Source organism: Sarcophilus harrisii, chromosome 5 (genome assembly GCF_902635505.1).
Source record: "Sarcophilus harrisii chromosome 5, mSarHar1.11, whole genome shotgun sequence".
NCBI classification, from domain to species: domain Eukaryota; kingdom Metazoa; phylum Chordata; class Mammalia; order Dasyuromorphia; family Dasyuridae; genus Sarcophilus; species Sarcophilus harrisii.
In genome coordinates this window covers 84264996-84283928 of record NC_045430.1, presented here as the reverse complement: position 1 = coordinate 84283928, position 18933 = coordinate 84264996, and the positions used below count along the sequence as shown (strand labels likewise).

Here is an 18933-nt window from a genome sequence, read left to right as displayed (position 1 = left end):
GCGGCAGCCCGGCGGAGGCGTGGCCCAAAGGCGGGCGAGTGGGAGTGGCGAGGCCGAGGCCCGAGCCCGGAGAAGCGGGGACAGGTGAAGAGAGGGTCCTAGGTGCAATCGGCGAGGGAGAACTACAATTCCCGAGCAGCTTTGCAACTCCCGGCAGCTCCCGCCATCTGGCACTCAGTTTCCTGTGCACTTTCCCATCCTCTGGCGAGAGGTCCTTAAGGAGCAGGAACCGACGCTCGCTCCGCCCAGCTCTCCACCCCCGGAATCCCCACTTCCACTCCCGAATTTTAAATTACTCTAGAATCCGATGCAAACAAGTGAAGGCAAGAATTCGCGGTTGCACTGCCCGCTGTCCCCCCAAAGTTGAGCCAGTTATACTCCACCACAGAGATTTTTGCTTTTATTTTATAAAACATTCCATTGCAGACAAAGCTTAGGAAGAGGGTGTCAGCAAGAGTAACCCTGCTGAGCTTTGTAGCCAAAAGATCATAGGCCTGGGACACGAAGGCCCTTTGGCAATGCCCTTGTGTGTTTTTGCTCTGGGCCCTGAAGCTGTACCCACTAGATCCTCCATCAGATCCTCAATCCAGAGACACTGACCTGTCTTGCCATTGTCTGGCACTACTGTCCCTAGCCAGCTAGGGACTGAGTGTTCTGTTAACTAATGGTACTGCTGCTTCCTTTAAGGGCCAGTTTCCAGGCTTTACTCTCCATGTTGCCACAGGGATAGAGGGAGCTCAGCTCCTGCATATTTTATAACATCCTAGCTGCACGGAGGAAATTCCAACAGTTCTAATAATAGCACCATCAGCAGAGTCCCTATAGGTCTGAGTTGGGGCCTGAGGCCTGGGCCCTGTCCCCAGGGCAGTGCTGGAGCGGGGGAGACAGAGGACCAGCAACTGGAGAAACCACCTCTCCCTGGTGCTGCTTCTGTCATGGAGCCACAGAGCGCTCAAGGAGGGGAGATGGAAAGATGTGGCTGGAAAAGAGCAGTCAGAGAGCCAGCACTGTGGAGAAGACGGCAGAATCTGTTAAGACACAAAAATGAGAACATGACGGCTCAAGTGAATGAAGACTCAGGTGTTCATGCAGGGGGGAATTAATTTCTCAGGTAGTGGTGAATCCATTCATAGGCATGCACACAGATACAGACAGCACATACATCCCAACACCAAGTCAGCATTTCCCCTCTCCCAAATCTTACTTTTGGGGCTTGCCTGGCCATCAGGCTCAGGAACCTTCCAATCCATTTTTCGGCCCTTCTCATAAAGCCCCTTGAGCACTTTGTGGAAGGACTCTGGTTCGCTGCCATTTTTGCTTAACTCCAGATACTTTCGGTAAAGTTGAAGAGCTGTTCGAGCATCCTCAATGCTATCATGGGTCTCCCCTTGGATCTTGAGATCTGAGGAAAATAAAAGTGTTTTGAGTGTTTGGTAGAAGAAAGGAAGATCAGTCTTCACTATCAACCCCTCCTTTTCCCTGAAGTTTCCTTACAAAAAGAGCAAATTAACTCCCCTACAGCAGAGGTGGAATGGTTCCTGGATCTCTTAATCATTACACAAAATGGGGGGAAAAAAGCACTGAATCAGAGAACCTGGGTTTAAATCCCAACATTGCTATTTATTACCTGTGACTTTGGGTAAATTATTTACCTTTTCTATACCTGGTTCCTTATCTGTAAGTGAGAAGTTGATGATTTTTTTCTAGGATGCTTTTCAGGTTTCAGTCTTTAGCTCTTATAACACGCCACTATTATACTTTGCCACCACTAACCAACTTCCTTTTCCCTTTCTTCCCCTTTCCCCCACTTCATTTCCCTCTAACAATTTCACCTTGAAGAAATGTAAAACATGGTCACTCACCCAAGAAATACCAAGCAAGGAAGCGCAAGGAGATCATTCGTTTTCGGGGCATGTGGAAGAGGTAGACAGTATCAATAACCTGGTCTTTGGGCACCTAGCAAATATGAAAGTGGGAAATAGAGTTGAAAATGTACAAAGTTAAGAGTGAGACACTCGATACCCATCATCAGTATAAGGAGAGCCTATACTCTGGGGACATACCCTATTCTCTCCCCTTGCCTCTATATCCCCCTCCCCACCAAATACTCAGGGAAAATCTAGTCCGAACCATGAGATTGATGACCCGGAAGTCCTTTTGCAGTCCATGACCCACAAACTTGACACCAATATCTATAAGAAAGCGAAGTTTCAGGTACGTAGACTTGAGAGTGGTAAGGTGTTTAGAGGAAATCTTAGCATCAAGGTCTCCAGGCTTTATCCCTGAGTACTGGGTCAAGTAATCCACCACCTAGGAAGACAAAGAATGGAATAAGTCATCCTAGGAGATAGAGTCTCCACCAGCTTTTAAGATCATCAGCATAATTTCTTGTCTGTCCAAACTCTCAAGCCGCCTGTTACCTGCTCCTGTGTAGAGATGTAGTCATCAATGAAGGGGACGCCTTCGTTTGGCCCTTGGCCCCGAACACAGGTGATTCTAGCCACTGACATCTGGCTTGGTTTGATGGTGGACTTGGTGCCATCACTGCGCAGCTCTGCCTCCTCCTACAGGAGTAGGGAAGAAGGTTCTTATAGCTTTGTCTATCCCTCCTCAGTTCCTTAGGATTCTGCTCCAAGTTCCCATAGATGCTTGGGCCCAGTTACCTCATTAAGGGTGACAAATTCAGCATCCAGGCCCACCAGGTCCCCGGCCTGTGGCATCTCACTCAGCATCAGTGGGATGAAGGTAGCATGGGTCTTGCGCTGCTTCCGGGCCAGTGAGGCCTCGGCCAGCAGCACGCTTGCTTCAATAGGGTTCTTGACTGGAGGGCAGAGGGGCAGACAGCCAGGGCAAGGATGGGGAGTGGTGAGGGGAAGGAGGCTCAGGGTGACTGGGGACTCTGAGTCTGCATCGTGGCCCCTCAGTAATCAAAGCACATAAGTAGAGGGAATGAAGCCTGGTGGACAGGCTGATGGAGAGGTCAAGCCAGGGAGTTATCAGGAAATACACAAAGTAGAGGCTGAAGAAGGGGCTGAGGGATGAAATAAGAATTTCAAAGTCAGGGTCCTAGTTCAGTTAGCTCAGGGCCAAAAGAGAGAAGAAGAAAGGGTATGAGGGTGTTCACAGCTTGTGGACAGATAGGAAGTCAAATACTGAGGCTATTCAAAGGAAGTGGAGATGGTGGGAAAGCAATGGGGCCAGGCAAAAGGAGCAGAGTAGCTGGATGGTTGGTGAAAAGGGAAAATCACTTGGCTCACTGTGGGATAAGGACATCTGGCAATAATTTGGGCCCAAATCTGTGGATCTATATTCAAAATAAAAGCTCTGCCCTTTTAACCTTAACAAGGTCGATAAGCAGGAATTTCTACAGTGTTTCCTGACATTAAACACTAACCCAAAAACTATTAAGAAATTTCCTTGATCTCTTAGCTGCCAGGGGGCCCAATTAAAACTACCCATATTATTTGCCCACCCTGTACCACTCACTGCTCAGGTTGTATTTGGTGTTGAGGTTCCTCTTGACATAATATAAGATGGCAGGCACCTTCCAGCTCATGTCAAATTGTACGGCTTCACACTGTGGAATGGAAGAATCAGTTACTGTCCCTGGCCCAACCTTTTGCTTTTTTCTCAACACAAGGCATGAATTTGCTGCTCTTCCAAATCTTTGTTATACAATAGGAATCTATCCCTTTCTCCCAAATGTGTGGCTGGGGCTTTTTTTCAGTGTCTTGAAATTAATACAGGGTTGGAGAGAAATGAGAAGACCAACCTTATCCACAGGTTCAATAAGGAAGTCATTGAAGAGGTACCACTGCTGGTGAGTAACCCCCTGTAAAAGGAAAAAGGGATGGCATGTGTCTGACCACAGTGGGATGAAGAAAGTTCCACTGTGGCCACCACCTTAAGACCCTCCTTCAATATCATACTACTGACCTCTTTGCGCTGGTGGTAGGTTTCCCCAACTTTGATGTGACCCACCAGGCTGCCCCCAGTTCGTGAATCCAGAATGTGTACCACAGTAGCCATCAGATCATACACATAGACGTTATCCTCCCCTTCCCTGAGTGGATTCTGCTGTGAAGGGAATTCCCAAGTTGTTAAGCTAGATATAATGGTGGGGATGGAAGGAGAGTAAGGACAGAGGGCATGGCGCAGGAGCCAACAAAGGTCTTCTGAGATGCTGAAGTGGCTTCAAAAATTCCTCCTCCTCCAACATAGTCCTTGCAGCATAAGTACCTCATCCCCATCGGTCCAGTTGCTGACATCCAATCCCTTGTTCCTCGTAAGCTTCATCTGAATAGAGTATGGAAGCCAGACATTCTTTAACTCCTCAATGGAAGTACACAAAGGGCGCCCTTTTGGACTTCCTAGGTCCTTCCTGCCAGACAAGCAGTCAGGAAATGGAGTTAGAAATTCTGCCTGAGATAATAGGAGTTATCTATTTCAGTATTCCAGCCACCAGTAGGAGGTAAGCCAGTACCTACCAATCAGCCAGAGCACTCTCTTTGTTTTTAGGGATCTCCCCACCTGCCTTCTTCACTGCCATCTTGAAAGCAAACTGGAGAGGAAAGAAAAATCAGAGTCCTCAAAAAGGCCTAGGGATGGCCAGTGTTAGGAAGAAACCACAAAGTACTCTGGCCTCCCTGATTCTTAGCTCGGCTCCAGATCTTACCTCTGCCTGCAACTTCCAGAAATCTGCCTCTTTGGAGCTATTGACCTCACAGTTGATAACTAGAACATCTGGGAGATGGCGAATGTTGCGGGTCTGCACCTAGAGAAGGAAACTGTGAGATGAGGCAATCCAAGGGGTAGAAAATTTGGGCTGAGATTAAAAAAAAAAAAAAATCAGGGTTTGTATTCTTGGACTAGATCCCCTGCCCTGATATCCTTTATAGGTGCTATCCTGATTGATTCTAGAGTGCACTGAATCACCAATGTAGGTGAGGAAGAGGACATAAATGGATCCTGGATGAGACAGAAAGGTGGCCTAAAATCCAAGTGCTACTCACTGTGGGCTGGTACTTCTCGCAGTTTTCACACCAAGCTTGTGTGTTCTGTTCCAAGCAAATGCTTCTCTTCAATACCTGTGCAAAGTCGTAGTTCTTCATACTCTTATCTGAAGAAAAATGAGGCCAGTCACTCAAGTTGTCTTCCCAACTCTACAGTGCTCTGGCAATGACCATCAACTGTCTTTCCTCCTCCCTCCCATGCCCACCAAATCTGCCCAGGGTCATACCGCTACTGTGGCTCTCTGGATAGGAGAGTGTGAAGAGCAGGGTAGAGGACACCCGTACTGTTTCTTTGCCACATCGGCACAGGCTACAGTTCTCTACCTCACAGCTGAAGAGCTGCCCAATGACTGAATCTCCTGATGAACAAAAGCTGTTGGGAGATCAAGAGGAAGCACACAGTTATCAGGGAAAGGCACTTTGTGTACATCAAGGGGTTAAGAGACACACACCTGAGGGGACCCCCATGCTCCTGTCTTGTACCTGCCTCCTGCACCTCTGTAGGCCTGAGGGCCTTCCTGTTCCTGCATGTCTTGGTGTAGCTGTGTCAAAATAAAACGGTTCCACCTTTGGATGAGCCTGGCTAGATTGCCCTTGCCTGAAACCTCGTCTGAATCTGCCAGGATTAGGCCGAGGGCTGAGGCTTCAGGGATGGTGCGGAATGCTCTCAGAAAGTTACTGCCCTGTAAGAAGAGGAAGGAAAATAGAGATAGCTTCTCAATCCTAGAATCTGGCACCGAGTGCCAAAATGTGGCCCTACTTAAGTGGCCTCTAACCTGACATGGATCACCACGAGAAAGGTCCAGCATGTGGAACAAGAAACCCAGCTCACAGCCCAGGCAGAACTCCTTCTGGCACAGGTGGTTCTGGATTAGACAGCGGACAGGCTCCAGGAAGTATAAGACCTAGAAGGAAGACAAAGAACTCTAGAATGGGGAAAGGCCAATGGAGCAGAGCAGAAGAAGAATCACAGAAGTAGTAGAGACTGACATACTAAGACAGGGGTCCCTAACCAGTTTGTGTGTCTTGGACCTCTACCCCAATCTGGTCAAGCCTTTGGATATCTTTTCAGGCATAATTAAAGGAAATACAAAATTTCGATTGAAGATTAATGAGAATAAAGACATTTTTTTCCCCATCTAACTTGCCATACTCCCTGAAATCTATCCAAGGGCCTCAATTAAGAACTTTTATTCTGGGAAAAGGAGTGGTAGAAGCAGGGAGAAATGAGTAGAGAGAGAGCTTCAGAATATAACTAGGTATATTTAGTCAGTGGCCCTCAGTCCTTACCTGGATCATGCAATTACAATAGGCATTGGGAATGTGGGGTTCCAGCCCAGCAAACAATGTCTTATTGTAGTGCTTGAAATCAAAATCCTCTAGACCTAGCTTTGAGTATTTGATGGTCACCTGGAATGAAGAAAATAACCCAGGTGAAAAGTGGGAGAGCTCCCAGATAACATTTACACATCTTCTCTAAGTTCTGAGTGGAAGATCAGGGGATGAGGAGGAAGGAATCCTACCATTCCTGCCCAGTGAACTTGTAAGACAGGTCAACTACTTTGGCCTCTCCAATCCTTTTCTACTACAATGCTTCTCTCTTGCTTCCCTGCTTTTTCCCTGACCCCACACCTTTCGGTACTTTTTGGAGACCATGTAGAGATGTGGCTCTTCTTCCCGCCCTATGGGTGACTCAGGAACCTGGTTGAAGTTATCAAACTCACTATCCAGTTCCTTGAGGCGGTAAGGAATCTAAAAAAAGAGAGAAGCACACAGGTAGGAAATCTCTTATTACCTCTGATTCTGACATTATCTTCCTAACCCCTTAAGACCACTTACCAAATCTGATCAATAATCCTTTCTATTTCTACACTGCTGGTTCAGGCCTTTTATCAATTTGCAATTTGATTATTCAATAATTTCCCAACTGGTCCCTTGATGTCAGTTTATCTTCTATCCTCACAACTGAATTAGATCAACCTCCCTAAAACAGTGTTTTTTTCCACAGCTATTTACTGTTTAAAAGATAACAGTCTAAAATCTTTACCCTAACATTTGAGATCTTCCATAGTGAGCATTCAAAAAATATTCCATTTTACTGAAAATAGCAACTATGAGGTTGTTAGAGAAGTAGAACAGAAGGGGAATGAGGCTGTCTTACAGGTAAAGGAAGCTGGAGTTGAGGCCTCCCGGTCTCCCCCTTTCATCTCCTGTCATACACACCTGGTTACGAAGCCTGGTTCGGGGATTAGGTGCATAGCCAATGAAGCCCACCTTCTTCATGGTGCGCAGAATCTCTGCATCCACTGGTGGTGCCCGCCTACAATGCAGCATAGCTCTGGGGCTTAAGGGATCCTGGGGCCCACAACTGCCCAATCCCCAAGTCCCAGAGAAAGGAGAAAACTGAGGCCAAAAAAAATGGGGACACTAGCTAATGGATGGGACAATGACAGAGCAAGAAAAAGAGAATACCAGTATCTTGGTCCCTCCTTCCATCTGATCCAGGTAAACAAATTACCTGGGCGCAGGAGCAGAGTTGGCAGCTGGCCAGTCAGAGAGAAGAGTGTCAGTGGTGAGTGGAACTGGGATGAGGGAGAGAGGCAGTAGATCCTGGTTCCAGTCCAGGGGTGGCAGTGAGTCAACAAGGCAAGGTAGGGCAAATTCAGTTTCACGGGAATAGGGGTTGAAAGTTGCCTCAGGGGAATCAGCCCAGAGGTGTACGCAGCCCTCTGAGTCCCCAAAGGCTAGGGCTTGCTTGCTAGCTGACACATCAAATGTCATCAGCAGAGGCCCCACAGGATTCACATGGAAGATATCTGCTGGATTAGCCAGGCCTGTGGGCTCACAAAACTGGCATTGCCCTGGAAAAAGAAAAGTGAAGACACTGAGCCATGTGGAAAAAATACTGAAGTACTATCCAACTAGCCTTTGGTAAAATTGAGAAGGACTATGTCCTCATTCTGGTGACGAGCAGAAATTTCCCCACCTTATCAAGTAACAGCAATGACCTGTAATCACTAAACAATACCCCATCTTTTTCCTTTTCCTGTGTCCTTGGGGGAAGGAGAGAAAGTCAGGGATAATAGCTTCAGGTTCGATCCTACAATCTTGCAGAGGCTCCCTCCCTTGTCCCAGGGCCAGGGTTAGCTATTCTGCCTTTCCATTCCCCCACTTCATCCCTCTTTTCCATCACTGATCGAGCACCTGTCTGTGAGATGATGGCAAGGCGGGAGGTATAAGTGGGGATGAAGCGCAGGAAGGCAGGGTCAACGTGCACTTGTAATGGTGTAATGGCTCGCATCATTCGCAAATCATAGACCTTGAGGAATCGGTCACAGGCCAAACCACTCAAGCGGCTAGAGAAGCCACAGGCTGCCAGCAGGTTGCCATGCACATCAAAGTCTGACAAACTCCCTGAGAAGGCATCAAATTCATGCTCCACCTTGAAAGTACGAAGATCCCGAAGGGATACCTATGAGAGGAATACTGCAATCAACTATGTCAGAAAGAACGAATGGTAGCTGCCACCTACTTGTTACTGATGGGAAAAGTCAGACCTCAAGATCTGAGAAATCAGCTTGAGAAGAGAATAAAAGAAGCTGAGAAAGAAAGGGACTCAAAGAGATTATTAAACTGCTGCCTTACCTCTATGGTTCAGCTTCTTAAACTGTGGTTCAAGACCCCACATGGGGTCTTGTAACTGAATGTGGGGGGGGGGGGTCACAAAATTATGATTTGTTATCAGAAAATATTCAATTGGTATATCAATTTTATATGTCTATATACGTAAAGCCATATAAAAATTTCTCAGGTCAAAAGAGGTTGCAAGTGAAAAAAAGTTTAAGTCCTATTCTATAACACTTAGCATAACGAAAAGGAAAAAGAGCAGCCAGAATCTGAAAGAAAATGATCCAGAGTAAGGCACAAGTAGATAGGAAGATAGCACAGCTGTTGGGCCCAGTAAATCACCTGGTGAGATAATTGGAGAATTGGAGGGGGTGGGGGGAAAAACAAGCACATTAATGCACTGTTGCTGAAGTTATGAACTAGTCCAGCTATTCTGAAAATCAATTTGGAACTATGCTCCAAAAGTTACTAAACTATGCTTTATATTTATTTCTATAATATGCCATACCAACAAGGAGATTGAGACTACAACCCATATGTACAAAAATATTTATAGCAGTTCCTTTTGTGATAGCTAAGAACTATAAATTAAGGGTGAAAAGGTGCCTATCATTTAGGGAATAGCTGAACAAATTGTAGTATATAAATATAATGGAATACTATTATGTCATAGTAAATTATGAAAGATATGGTTCAGAGAAACCAAGAGGAAACTTTTATGAACTGAACAGAGTGAAGTAAATAGAGCAAGGAGAACAATGTATACAATCACAACATTGTAAAGACAAACTTTAGAACTGTGAACAATGCAATAATCAACCGTGATTCCAAAGGAATGATGATAAATGGCTCTGCTGCCTCCTTCCCTGCTTTTAGGTGATCGATTCAAGAAGCAGAACAGAACAGACATCTTTGGACATGGATGATGTGCTAAGTTTTTTTTTGCCCGATTATGCATGTTGGTTATGAGTTTTTTTTCTTTTTAAATTGGAGGTAGATGAGGGAAAGAAAAGGCACCTTGCCGGATGTGTGGCCACAGAAGAAAAATCGACTTGACTGCCTCATGATGGTGATGCCTGGGATCTCCACAGCGTACTAGGGAGGGAAGCAGAAGGAAATGTCTAGGAACAGCGTCCCCCACAAAGCCTTCTGTCCCAGCAGAGCCCAGCTCCACAGCCCCTCCATGCCTGTTCCTATGGCCCCTCTGTCCCTATCCCCATCTCTCCATGCCTGTCTCCATGGCCTGTGGCCCCGGCCCCTTTGTGCTGTCCCTGTGTCCCTTCCATCCCCTTCCCTGCAGCTCCTCCATGCCCGGCTGGCACCTTCTGTGTTTCCTGGACAGTGTTGAGGTCAATCTCCAGCACGTGGTTTTGCAGTCCTCCTACCAGCAGGGTGCTGCTCTCGGTCAGGAGAAGGCTGTGCATGTCTTCACTCTCATCCAGGCTGTGGAGGCAGGGAAAAGATGAGGACCCCCTCAGGTTTCTAGCCTAGAGCCCCCAACCACAACACAGTGAGTGACAGCTAGGGAAAGAGCTTCAGATTTCCCCTATCAATTCAGGTACAGGGAGCCACTTACAGGTAATCAAAGATAATGAGTCCCCCACGGGCCATATACTTTAAGTTGTTCTTAGTAAGAAAAAGAACACCATTTTCCAGGCTCTGGATCTGCCGAATGTCATCACTGCCATTGACTTGGAAGGATGAATAGCGCTCCAGGGCTGGGCCAAAGAACGAGGTGGCATGGCCCTAGAAGGAGAGAAAAGGCCCAGTCACAATGCAAAGTCGCGATAGCCAGCTCCCTCTGCTTCCCTTCACCATACAGCACATTGAAGCAGAAAAAAGAAATGGACAGAAAAGCAATCTAAAATCAATTAACATTCATTTACTAACAGCCTAGCCCAGAAAAAGCCTACTGTGCACCAGACACTGGGGAGACAAAGACAAAAATGAAAGTCTCTGCCTTCACAGAGCTGATATGCTATTAGAGGAGGTGACATATGCACACAAATACAGCACACATTTCTGAAGGGGAAAGCACCAGCAGCTGGGAGTGGTCCCTGAGCAGGGCTTTGGAAAAAACAGAGTATTCTAAGAGGCAGAGGTGAGATGGGAGTGCAGAGCAGAGAGACGCAGTAATATGAGGAAAGTAGAGCAAGGCCGCTAGTTTGGCTGACTGTGGGGCAAGAGCATTACATAACAAGGCTGGGAGGGTGGGCTGGGGCCAGGGTGTGAAGGACTTTAAAAGTTAAATAAAGGGGTTTATGCTTTATTCTAGAGACATCAGGGAGCCACTGGAGCGTACTGAGTAAGAGTAACATAATCAGATCTGCATGATAGGAAAAACTTTGGCAAGGGAGGGGAAGGGGGGAGAAGGGAAGGGAGAGGAAGAGAGGACAAAGTTTTTGTTAAATTAGTTCTGAAATCAGAGGATAGCTATAGCAAAGGATTGAGAAATCAGTCTGGCTGTGGAGGGGAGAGATCTCCAGTTGCAGAGTCTAATGTTTTGTAGTGGTGTTTTTTTTCCAAGATGGGAAAGGCAGGCAACGTTTTAGGCAATAAGGGAAGAAACCAATAGATAATAATGATTAAATGGGGGGGGGGGGGGGGGGGGGGGGGGGGGGGATTACAAAGGCAACCTATTAGAGAAAATAGGAAGGGTGGAGTTGGCCTTGAAAATCACTTCTTAATCAGAGACTGGAATAAAGAATAAACATTGGGTATGTCCAAGGGTTTTCAGATGTAGAGAAGAACTGTCTCCCTGTCTGCTTCTCTCTTCCCCCACCATAAACATATGAAATGAGATTCTTTGCTAAGAGTGAAGTTTGAGAAGAGGAGAGGTTTAGACAGTCTCTGTGGGGACTGAGCAAAAAGGTTATTTTTTGAAATAAGAAAGTAATTATCAGTATCAGTTCAGAATTATGATTTCTTCCAAATCTTGAAGAGGAACAAAGGAAATGGATGGTGGTGGTTACCCAAAAGTGACCTTTGCCAAGTACTAACAAGAGTAGGGATCAAGGAATTGTCAAGGAGGGGATAGGTTAGAGTTAAAGTGGTTACTATAGGTTCATTAATGGGAAGGGAGGAAAGTGAAGACAAATCAAGGTGAGAGGTTGGGAGAGTATTAAAAAAGGAATAAATTGATGAGGAGACATAACAGGCTTACGAAAGTAAAGTGTAGAGAAAGAGATAGAATGATAGGAAGTGAGAAAAAAGGGATTTTGGAGGTTTTCATCATTGAAACCAACCATTTTTGGGTAATGCCAGATCTAGAATTAGGCTTTCTTTGTATATATGTAATATCTTACATATGGGATGGAGGGAAGGGTTTAAATCATAACAGTTAGAAAAATGCAAACATCCTTTTATCTAATAATCCATTATTGGTAGTATGGCTTAAGAAAAATTTTCAAAAATCTATTTGCTCAAAGATATTTATGACAATGTAATTTACTGTAAAAAAGACAATCAAACTAAGAACAAAAACTGAAATCCAAAGATTAGGGAATAGAGGAACAAACTGAAATGTTAATGTAATTTAAAAAATCACATTAAATCAAATTAACTAAATTAATATCACATGAAAACCACATGAGAGCTTTGGAGTTTGCATTTTCAAAAATATATTTCTGCTGATCTGTCCATTCTCTTGCCCAATCCCCCTATGGTCACTGCCAATAAGTGGTAGAATTGGAAACAGGTCTTCTGATTTTCTAGTTCAGAGCTCTTTTTTACATAAATAATGTACTGTTTGCTTCAAATCATAACAAAACCAATTAAGTTTTTCTTTAAACTGATTTTGAAAAATTAACAGCTTCTCCAGTTGTTTATCTTCATCCATCCCATTGTATATTTTCCTATCGTAGTCACAGTAAATATATACTGATCTTTTTCTGCTTTTTTACTTAACAATATTTTCAGATGTCCTTCTATATTTATGGTTTTCATGTGATAAAGGTGATCTCTTAAGGATCTTTCTTTTGAATTCTATAAGTTTATTGGCAACTGGGATACAAGGCCACGGACCAATCAATGAGTCTACCAGCATTTATTATCTCTAGAAAACTATGTGAATTGGTTTAAAAAGGGACAAGGAGACTTAAGTCATGGATTTCCTCCAACATTGGTTAGTTTTTGTTCCAACCCCTGAAACTCCCATCTTGGAAATTTTTCATCAGTCATAGGGGGATTGGGCAAGAGAATGAACAGATCAGCAGAAATATATTTCTGAAAAAGCAAACTCCAAAGCTCCATTGGCGTCTCAGGAATGTTATTTTCATATATGAGAAATAACACATCATTCTTTACTGAGCTCTAAGAGTAAGTATGTTGGGCACTCAAGATACATAAAAAATTCACTATTTACTAAGCACTATATGGAAAACACTGTGCTAGGAACTCGGGGAGTTTCAAGTAGTTAAGATCCTACCCACAGAGCACAAAGTACCTGATCTCTGACACATGATCAAAATGACACATATATAACATAGAGATATTTGAATAAAAGCTAGCTAGGTGGCCAGTGGACAGAGCACCAGGGCCTGGGGTCAGAAATACTTGAATTCATATCAGGTCTGGGACACTTCTTAGCCGTAGGACTGTTGCCTCATCTGTAAAATAAGCTGGGGAAGGAAATGGTAAAACCATTCCAATAACTTTGCCAAGAAAACTCCAAACAGAATCACAAAGACTCACACATGACTGGACAACCAAAACAGGTATAAAAATACTATGACCGCCTAAGTACATATGTGAGAAGGAAACATAAGTACGATTTAAATGGCTGTAAAACAACTAGCGGAGTTGATTGGGGAGTCTGACCAGAACTTGGGGTAGAACCTTGCAGACATTAAAACGCCCCGGGGGGGAGGACCCCAAATCACCCCCAAACTGTCCCCTTCCCCGTTCCCCAGCCCCGGTACCCACTCTACCCCTGCACCAACCGCGGGCGGCTTTCTGCAAGGTCCTTGCCCTCATACCAGACAGACAACTTCCCCGTCGCCCCGCCAAGCAAAAGTCTCTTACCCCATGACTCCCCACCCACAGCATCTCCTCGTGGAGGTCGAAGTGGGACACGGACACGGGCACGCCCACCTCGGCCACCACGCTGTGCAGCTCCGAGTAGACGCCCTCCATGATGTGCACGGACTCCGGCACCGACAGTGCCTCCAGGGCCACTCCCTCGGGGTCCAGCTCCACATTCTGCAGCAGACTAGGGTTCAGGTGGGCATCTAGGACGGGGTCCAGGGTGGGATGCAGGGCTGGGGCATACTCCGTCAGTCCAGGATCCAGGCCCTCAAAGTTCATGACGACAGTCGAAGCAGGCAAGGCACCCCCACCCTCCCGCCCCGACCCCTTCTACTGGCCTGCTCCCCCCTTTAGTAGGGTAGCCCCTGAGGGGACATCCCGGTCTGCTGGGGGAGTGGAGGAGGAGTGCGTGGCCGGGATGGGACGGGGAGGCGGGCCCAGCCGCGGATGCCTAGCCAGAGCCCCACCGCGGGCTTTCCTGGGGACCCGAGTCGGCTAACCCGGGAAATCAGGCAATCTCCATTACCAAGGGGGGTTTCCACCCTCTCTCTACAGACCCTCACCTCCTACCGTCCCATTTCTTCCCTGGACCTCTTCCCCACACACTGTCTTTCCTTACCGCCCACACCATCCCCCCCCTTACCTGCCTGGCTTAGCCCTGATGCACCTGGGGTAGGGGGGAGGACGTGGGAAAGGTGGGGGGCGGAAGGGGGTGGAAGTGGGAGGAAAAGCTACCCAGAATCCTTTGGGAGAAAGGGGGACAAGGGATATGAAATTTTCCCACAGTCTGAGGCCTACTTGTTACCCAGAACCCTCTGGGCGGAAAAACAGGAAGGGGCGGGGATAGGAAAAGCCATACCCATAATTCTCTGGGAAAGGAGTGGGTGGGGGCAAATGATTAGCTCCCGAGAAACCACTGGGGAATACGTAGGAGCGGTTACCCAGAATGCGCCGGGGGTGGGGGAGGGGAGGGGGGTGGAGCGTCAGGATCCCGGGAGCTGCGTGGGTTCCCGAGACCCTTGACGCGCTGACTGTTGTTCCCGAGTCTCGAGTGACGGATGTTTCCGGTCGAGGGGACGAGATCACATTAGAGCAGGGAAAAAGCCAGTTCAAGGAAAATGTCTCCGCGGGAAATCCCAAATCTTCCCAATGCCTCTTGACCTGCCTAATTCTAGAAACTCTTCGGAGCCGATCGGGGCCAATCAACGAGTGGCGTGTGGGGGCCGGAGCCAATCAGGCTGGGCCGGAAGCGCAGACTCGGCGGGGCGGCAGTTGTTGCTTTCGGGTTGTCCCCGCCGAGAAGAGCGGAGCCGAGCAGGAAGGGGAAGAAGAGTACGGGGTGCCGCCACGGACTTCTCGGTCCCCAGGAAAAGCGCGCGCGCAGTACAGGCTTACTTCCACCCGGGGGACACGGGAGGGCAAGCAATGCTGCTAGGTTTAGGAATTAGATCTGGGTACGAGGAAGAAGCTCGGATGTGATTTTAGGAATTCTAAACTGACTATCGTGGGCAAGTCGCTTCATCTCGGGATCTGTCTCATTGTCTGCCAAATAAAGGGTTTGAACTAAATCGGGGAGTTCTTAACCGGGGGTCCCGCAAACAACAAAAAACTAACTATGTGGATATAATTAGTTGTTTTCATTTAAAAACAGGTTTTTGAGAAGTTTCGCAGGTTGCGGTCTCATTTCTCCCCTGCCCCGCGTGCATTTCCCTCCCCCTCCCCCGTTCTGACCACTTACCTTCCGGGCTACCTTCAAATCCCAGCTAAAATCCCACCTACAGAAGGCTTAACCCAACCCCTCTTAATTCTAGTGCCTTCTCTCTGCTATACAGCACAACTAGTATATTTCCACGTTAGATGGTGAGCATCTGGGTGGGTAGAGAGCTTTTATTTGCCTTTTTGGATTCCCTTAATCTAGCACAGTGCCGGTCTGGTACTTTGGGGGAGCCTGATGTTTACTGAATTGAATATTGTCAAAATCTTTCCACAAAGTTAATAACTTCTGGACTCGAGAAGAATTTAAAGCAATACAGCAAAAACTTTTAAGAGAAATAACTAAGAAACTTAGGAATGCAATCAACTAACTTCGAAATTTACGAATGCAATCAACTAACTTCGAAACTTACGAATGCAATCAACTAACCATGTCTCTAAAAGACCTGGAAATAACTTTAAAGGTGTGATACTTGTTCAGACACAAGATGGGAAAATGTTACATTTTAGATAATAGTCATTGTGTGGATTAGTTCTGATTATATTAAACTCTACTTGCTGCCCCTTTTATGTTTATAACTGGAAGAAAGGGAGGTAATTTTAATAATGTCTTAAAAGGCTTTTGTAACATTTTAAATTCACATAGTAGTTCACATAGTAACATGACAAGCAGAACTGCTTTGAAAGAATTATGTATTTAAATAAGCAAGTGGTATGAAGTAGAATTCAAAGTTTCATTTGCAGTCCTGTTGGGGGGAGCATGTTTTTGAAAATTCTTTTTGTTCCTGAAACTTAGTAATAAATTATTATAAAAGAACTTATGGACTCTGGACTAGATTTTGCCCATGGTTTCTTTCAGCTCCATATTTAATGATCCTATGATTAATGAGTCCTCAGCCACGTTGGGTTCTGTACATCCTGTCCTCTCCTTATTCTCCAGTACAAAGATAGATAAGTTACCATAAAACTCCCATCAACTTTCTGCTCTTCTTTGACCCCCTGGCCCCAAAACTTAATTGGCATTTCCTATGGTTTCCAAAAACATGAAAGGAAAAAAAGGAAGTGGGAGTCAAATAGCTGCCCAACCCAAGTGACTACATCTTCCACATCCCTCTCCCAGGAAAGAGGAGGAACTCCTGTCTAGCTGATTGGTCCGTCCCCAAATGCCCTGGAAACATTCCCAGGGGACAGGATTATGCAGCTGGGAAAATTCCCTCAGCCCTAAGAGTTGAGTTTTCCCGGAGATGGGGTGGAGTAGGGCTTCTTCTCTTGGGGACACTAGCTGAGATATTTCCCTGTCACCTCCACTAAAATAGTCTTAACAGATTGAAGAGGAACACTATGAGAGAATACTTCTTATAAAAAGGTTCCAGATATGCAGATGCACTCCTCTACTATTACTATTACAATAACAAATATTGGTATTATTACTGATGTTATTAAAAAGCACATAAGAGACACATGAACAGATATCTCTATACACAGGAGTCGGGACTGAAATTTTCCTTTCCCCAGCTATTGTGAACCTAAAACTATATCTTGGAGTGGATTTAAAATTTAAATTTCATAGAAGGGTTTGGATGAAAAGGTCCCAAACTAAAACTTATTTGGAACTGGCAGTTAATAGTTAATAAACATTGTTATCTTCTAGAGATTGTTAAGCCCCAGGGATACAAGAAGAGGCAAAAGTTCCTGTTCTCAAATTCAGAAGTGCTATTGATGAGGTTAGTTGGCAGGGAAGAGAGTTGTGGGAACCCCTATGGTCGGTGGAGAGGTTCAATGTGAATTTATGAACCCAAAAAGTTAGACTGGCAAAAAGTTTATTGGCACTGAGAAATCAGCTTTTGCTAGAAGACTGACTTCATCAGTGGCAAGGTCCTGAGAGAGAAGTAAAGGTCTAGCAGAGAAAGCCTGGCAGAGAGCTAAAGAGGGGTTAACGCTGAGAAGAGAATGTCTTCTCAGTGGGCAGGGTCCTGACAGGCAGCTATGCTGAGGAGAGAGATGTTCCTTGGCATGGTATGGTTCTACTTTGAGCCCCAAATTGCATGTTTTTATAAGGAGATTGAAGTTTCAACCAAATAAGATTCCCTCAATGCTGTCACTGCCCCCAGGCCTAAATTTCTGGTTGAATGGAACAGCTTACTGGGAGTGGTCCTGAGCTAATTTCCAGCTCAATAGGGGTACCTAGAAATATCAAATCTATCTCTGGCTAAAGGAGACCACTTAAGATTGGGCTAAGTAGGGAGTGGTCCTGGACTCAACTCAATAGAGGGTGCAGCTAATCCCACCAAGATAAAAGAAGGAAACCACTGTTTCTTGATTCCCTGAGATGAGCTTGTCCCAGAGTAGAGTTTCTCCCCTTCAAGGAGTTTCATTCAGGACAGTTTCAGGATTCCCCATCCTGATGGAACTTCAGCCTTAGCTCAGGGGCTGCATGCAGCTACAACCCTGCCAAAAACTCAAGTGCTCCTGATCCAGTATAAAATCTAACTGGGAAATAATTAACTAAATAAAAATGCAATAAAATGTTACATTTTAAAAACAAAAGAGTATGTGGCTAGAGAGATCTTCATGCAATATTAGTTCTCTCCCTCTATTTCAATTTGACACCACTGTACCAGAGGATTCAGGGTTCGACACCCCTTCCCCCAGTTTTGAGACTGTATAGTGAAGTTTCAAATTAAGAAAGACAAAGGCTCTGAATTAAAGAGGCAACTTTTCCCCTCCCACCTTTAATCATAGTAGTCCTGGAATGAGGAAGACTACTCGAATACATCCTCTAGATTAAAATAATATCAAACTTGCCAGATACTCTTTCAAAGAGTTCAGACAGAGGTCTGGACTCTACAGAGTTCCTAGATGATCAAGTACTAGCTCTCACATGCTTTAGCTTTAGTCTCTAGATGTAGGAAGGGTCAACTGGATCAAGAGCCTGGGGACTGAGTTGGAAAGGCCAGATGAGGGGTGTCCTGGTGATTTGCATAGTGGTCAAGGCCTAGCTGACGTCAGGTGACCCTGGCAGCTCCAGGGCGGGTGGAGTCCTGGAAGAAGCTCTTGCCCTAGAATAGTCCCAGAGCTGCCCCAACAATCCTGCTTCCTATCCTGCTCCCACAGTACCAGGAAGTGAAACAAAGTTGCTTAGCCTTCTGCTTGCAATTCATCCTAGTGCCTGCTATATCAAAGCACCCACCCCCCATTCCACCCCACTTCTTTGGCTAGACTCCTTCCTGACTTTCAGAGACCTACTTTGAGGAATTTGTAGACTATACCTCCTAGAGCTGGAAGTGGGGATGGAACATTTTGTAGCATTTTAATCAGTGTTATTAATTTAATCAGTATAACAGCTTTTCTAGGAGGAGAAAGGCCTTATCTTTCTCAAACTGCTCCTACTCTGCAGTTGAGAATATGTCCCACCCAAGACATGGCTGGATCCCAGAGTCAACTTGCTTGGGTTATTTCTAACTCCTTCTAACAATCTTTTTCTTAGTTCTCAGGACAGCGGAGGGAAGAGAAAGGGAAATCCCAAATCCCCATCCTCAGATGATAAGAGTTTCTC

The 18933-nt window shown here is 45.7% G+C and overlaps 1 protein-coding gene across 2 annotated transcripts; it reads right to left on the bottom strand.

Moving 5' to 3' along the window:
• Positions 1-383: 383 nt before the first annotated feature.
• PAN2 (poly(A) specific ribonuclease subunit PAN2) lies at positions 384-14592 on the bottom strand. 2 transcript variants are annotated; one of them, XM_031941177.1, is made up of 25 exons: positions 13662-14592; positions 10216-10385; positions 9962-10082; positions 9657-9734; positions 8217-8484; positions 7531-7873; positions 7236-7332; positions 6645-6764; positions 6303-6422; positions 5789-5917; positions 5496-5695; positions 5240-5385; positions 5013-5119; positions 4676-4774; positions 4488-4561; positions 4240-4381; positions 3937-4074; positions 3773-3832; positions 3487-3577; positions 2664-2821; positions 2421-2564; positions 2131-2310; positions 1863-1956; positions 1205-1402; positions 384-1028 (listed from the first exon to the last, which is right to left on the bottom strand). In XM_031941177.1, exons 1-25 carry the CDS (start codon positions 13941-13943, stop codon positions 994-996), a joined length of 3594 nt encoding a protein of 1197 aa, XP_031797037.1. In that variant the 5' UTR covers positions 13944-14592; the 3' UTR covers positions 384-993. The 2 variants fall into 2 exon arrangements, with proteins under 2 accessions (XP_031797037.1, XP_031797036.1); XM_031941176.1 differs by having other exon boundaries at positions 3937-4077; positions 13662-14590.
• Between the last annotated feature and the right edge of the window lie 4341 nt (positions 14593-18933).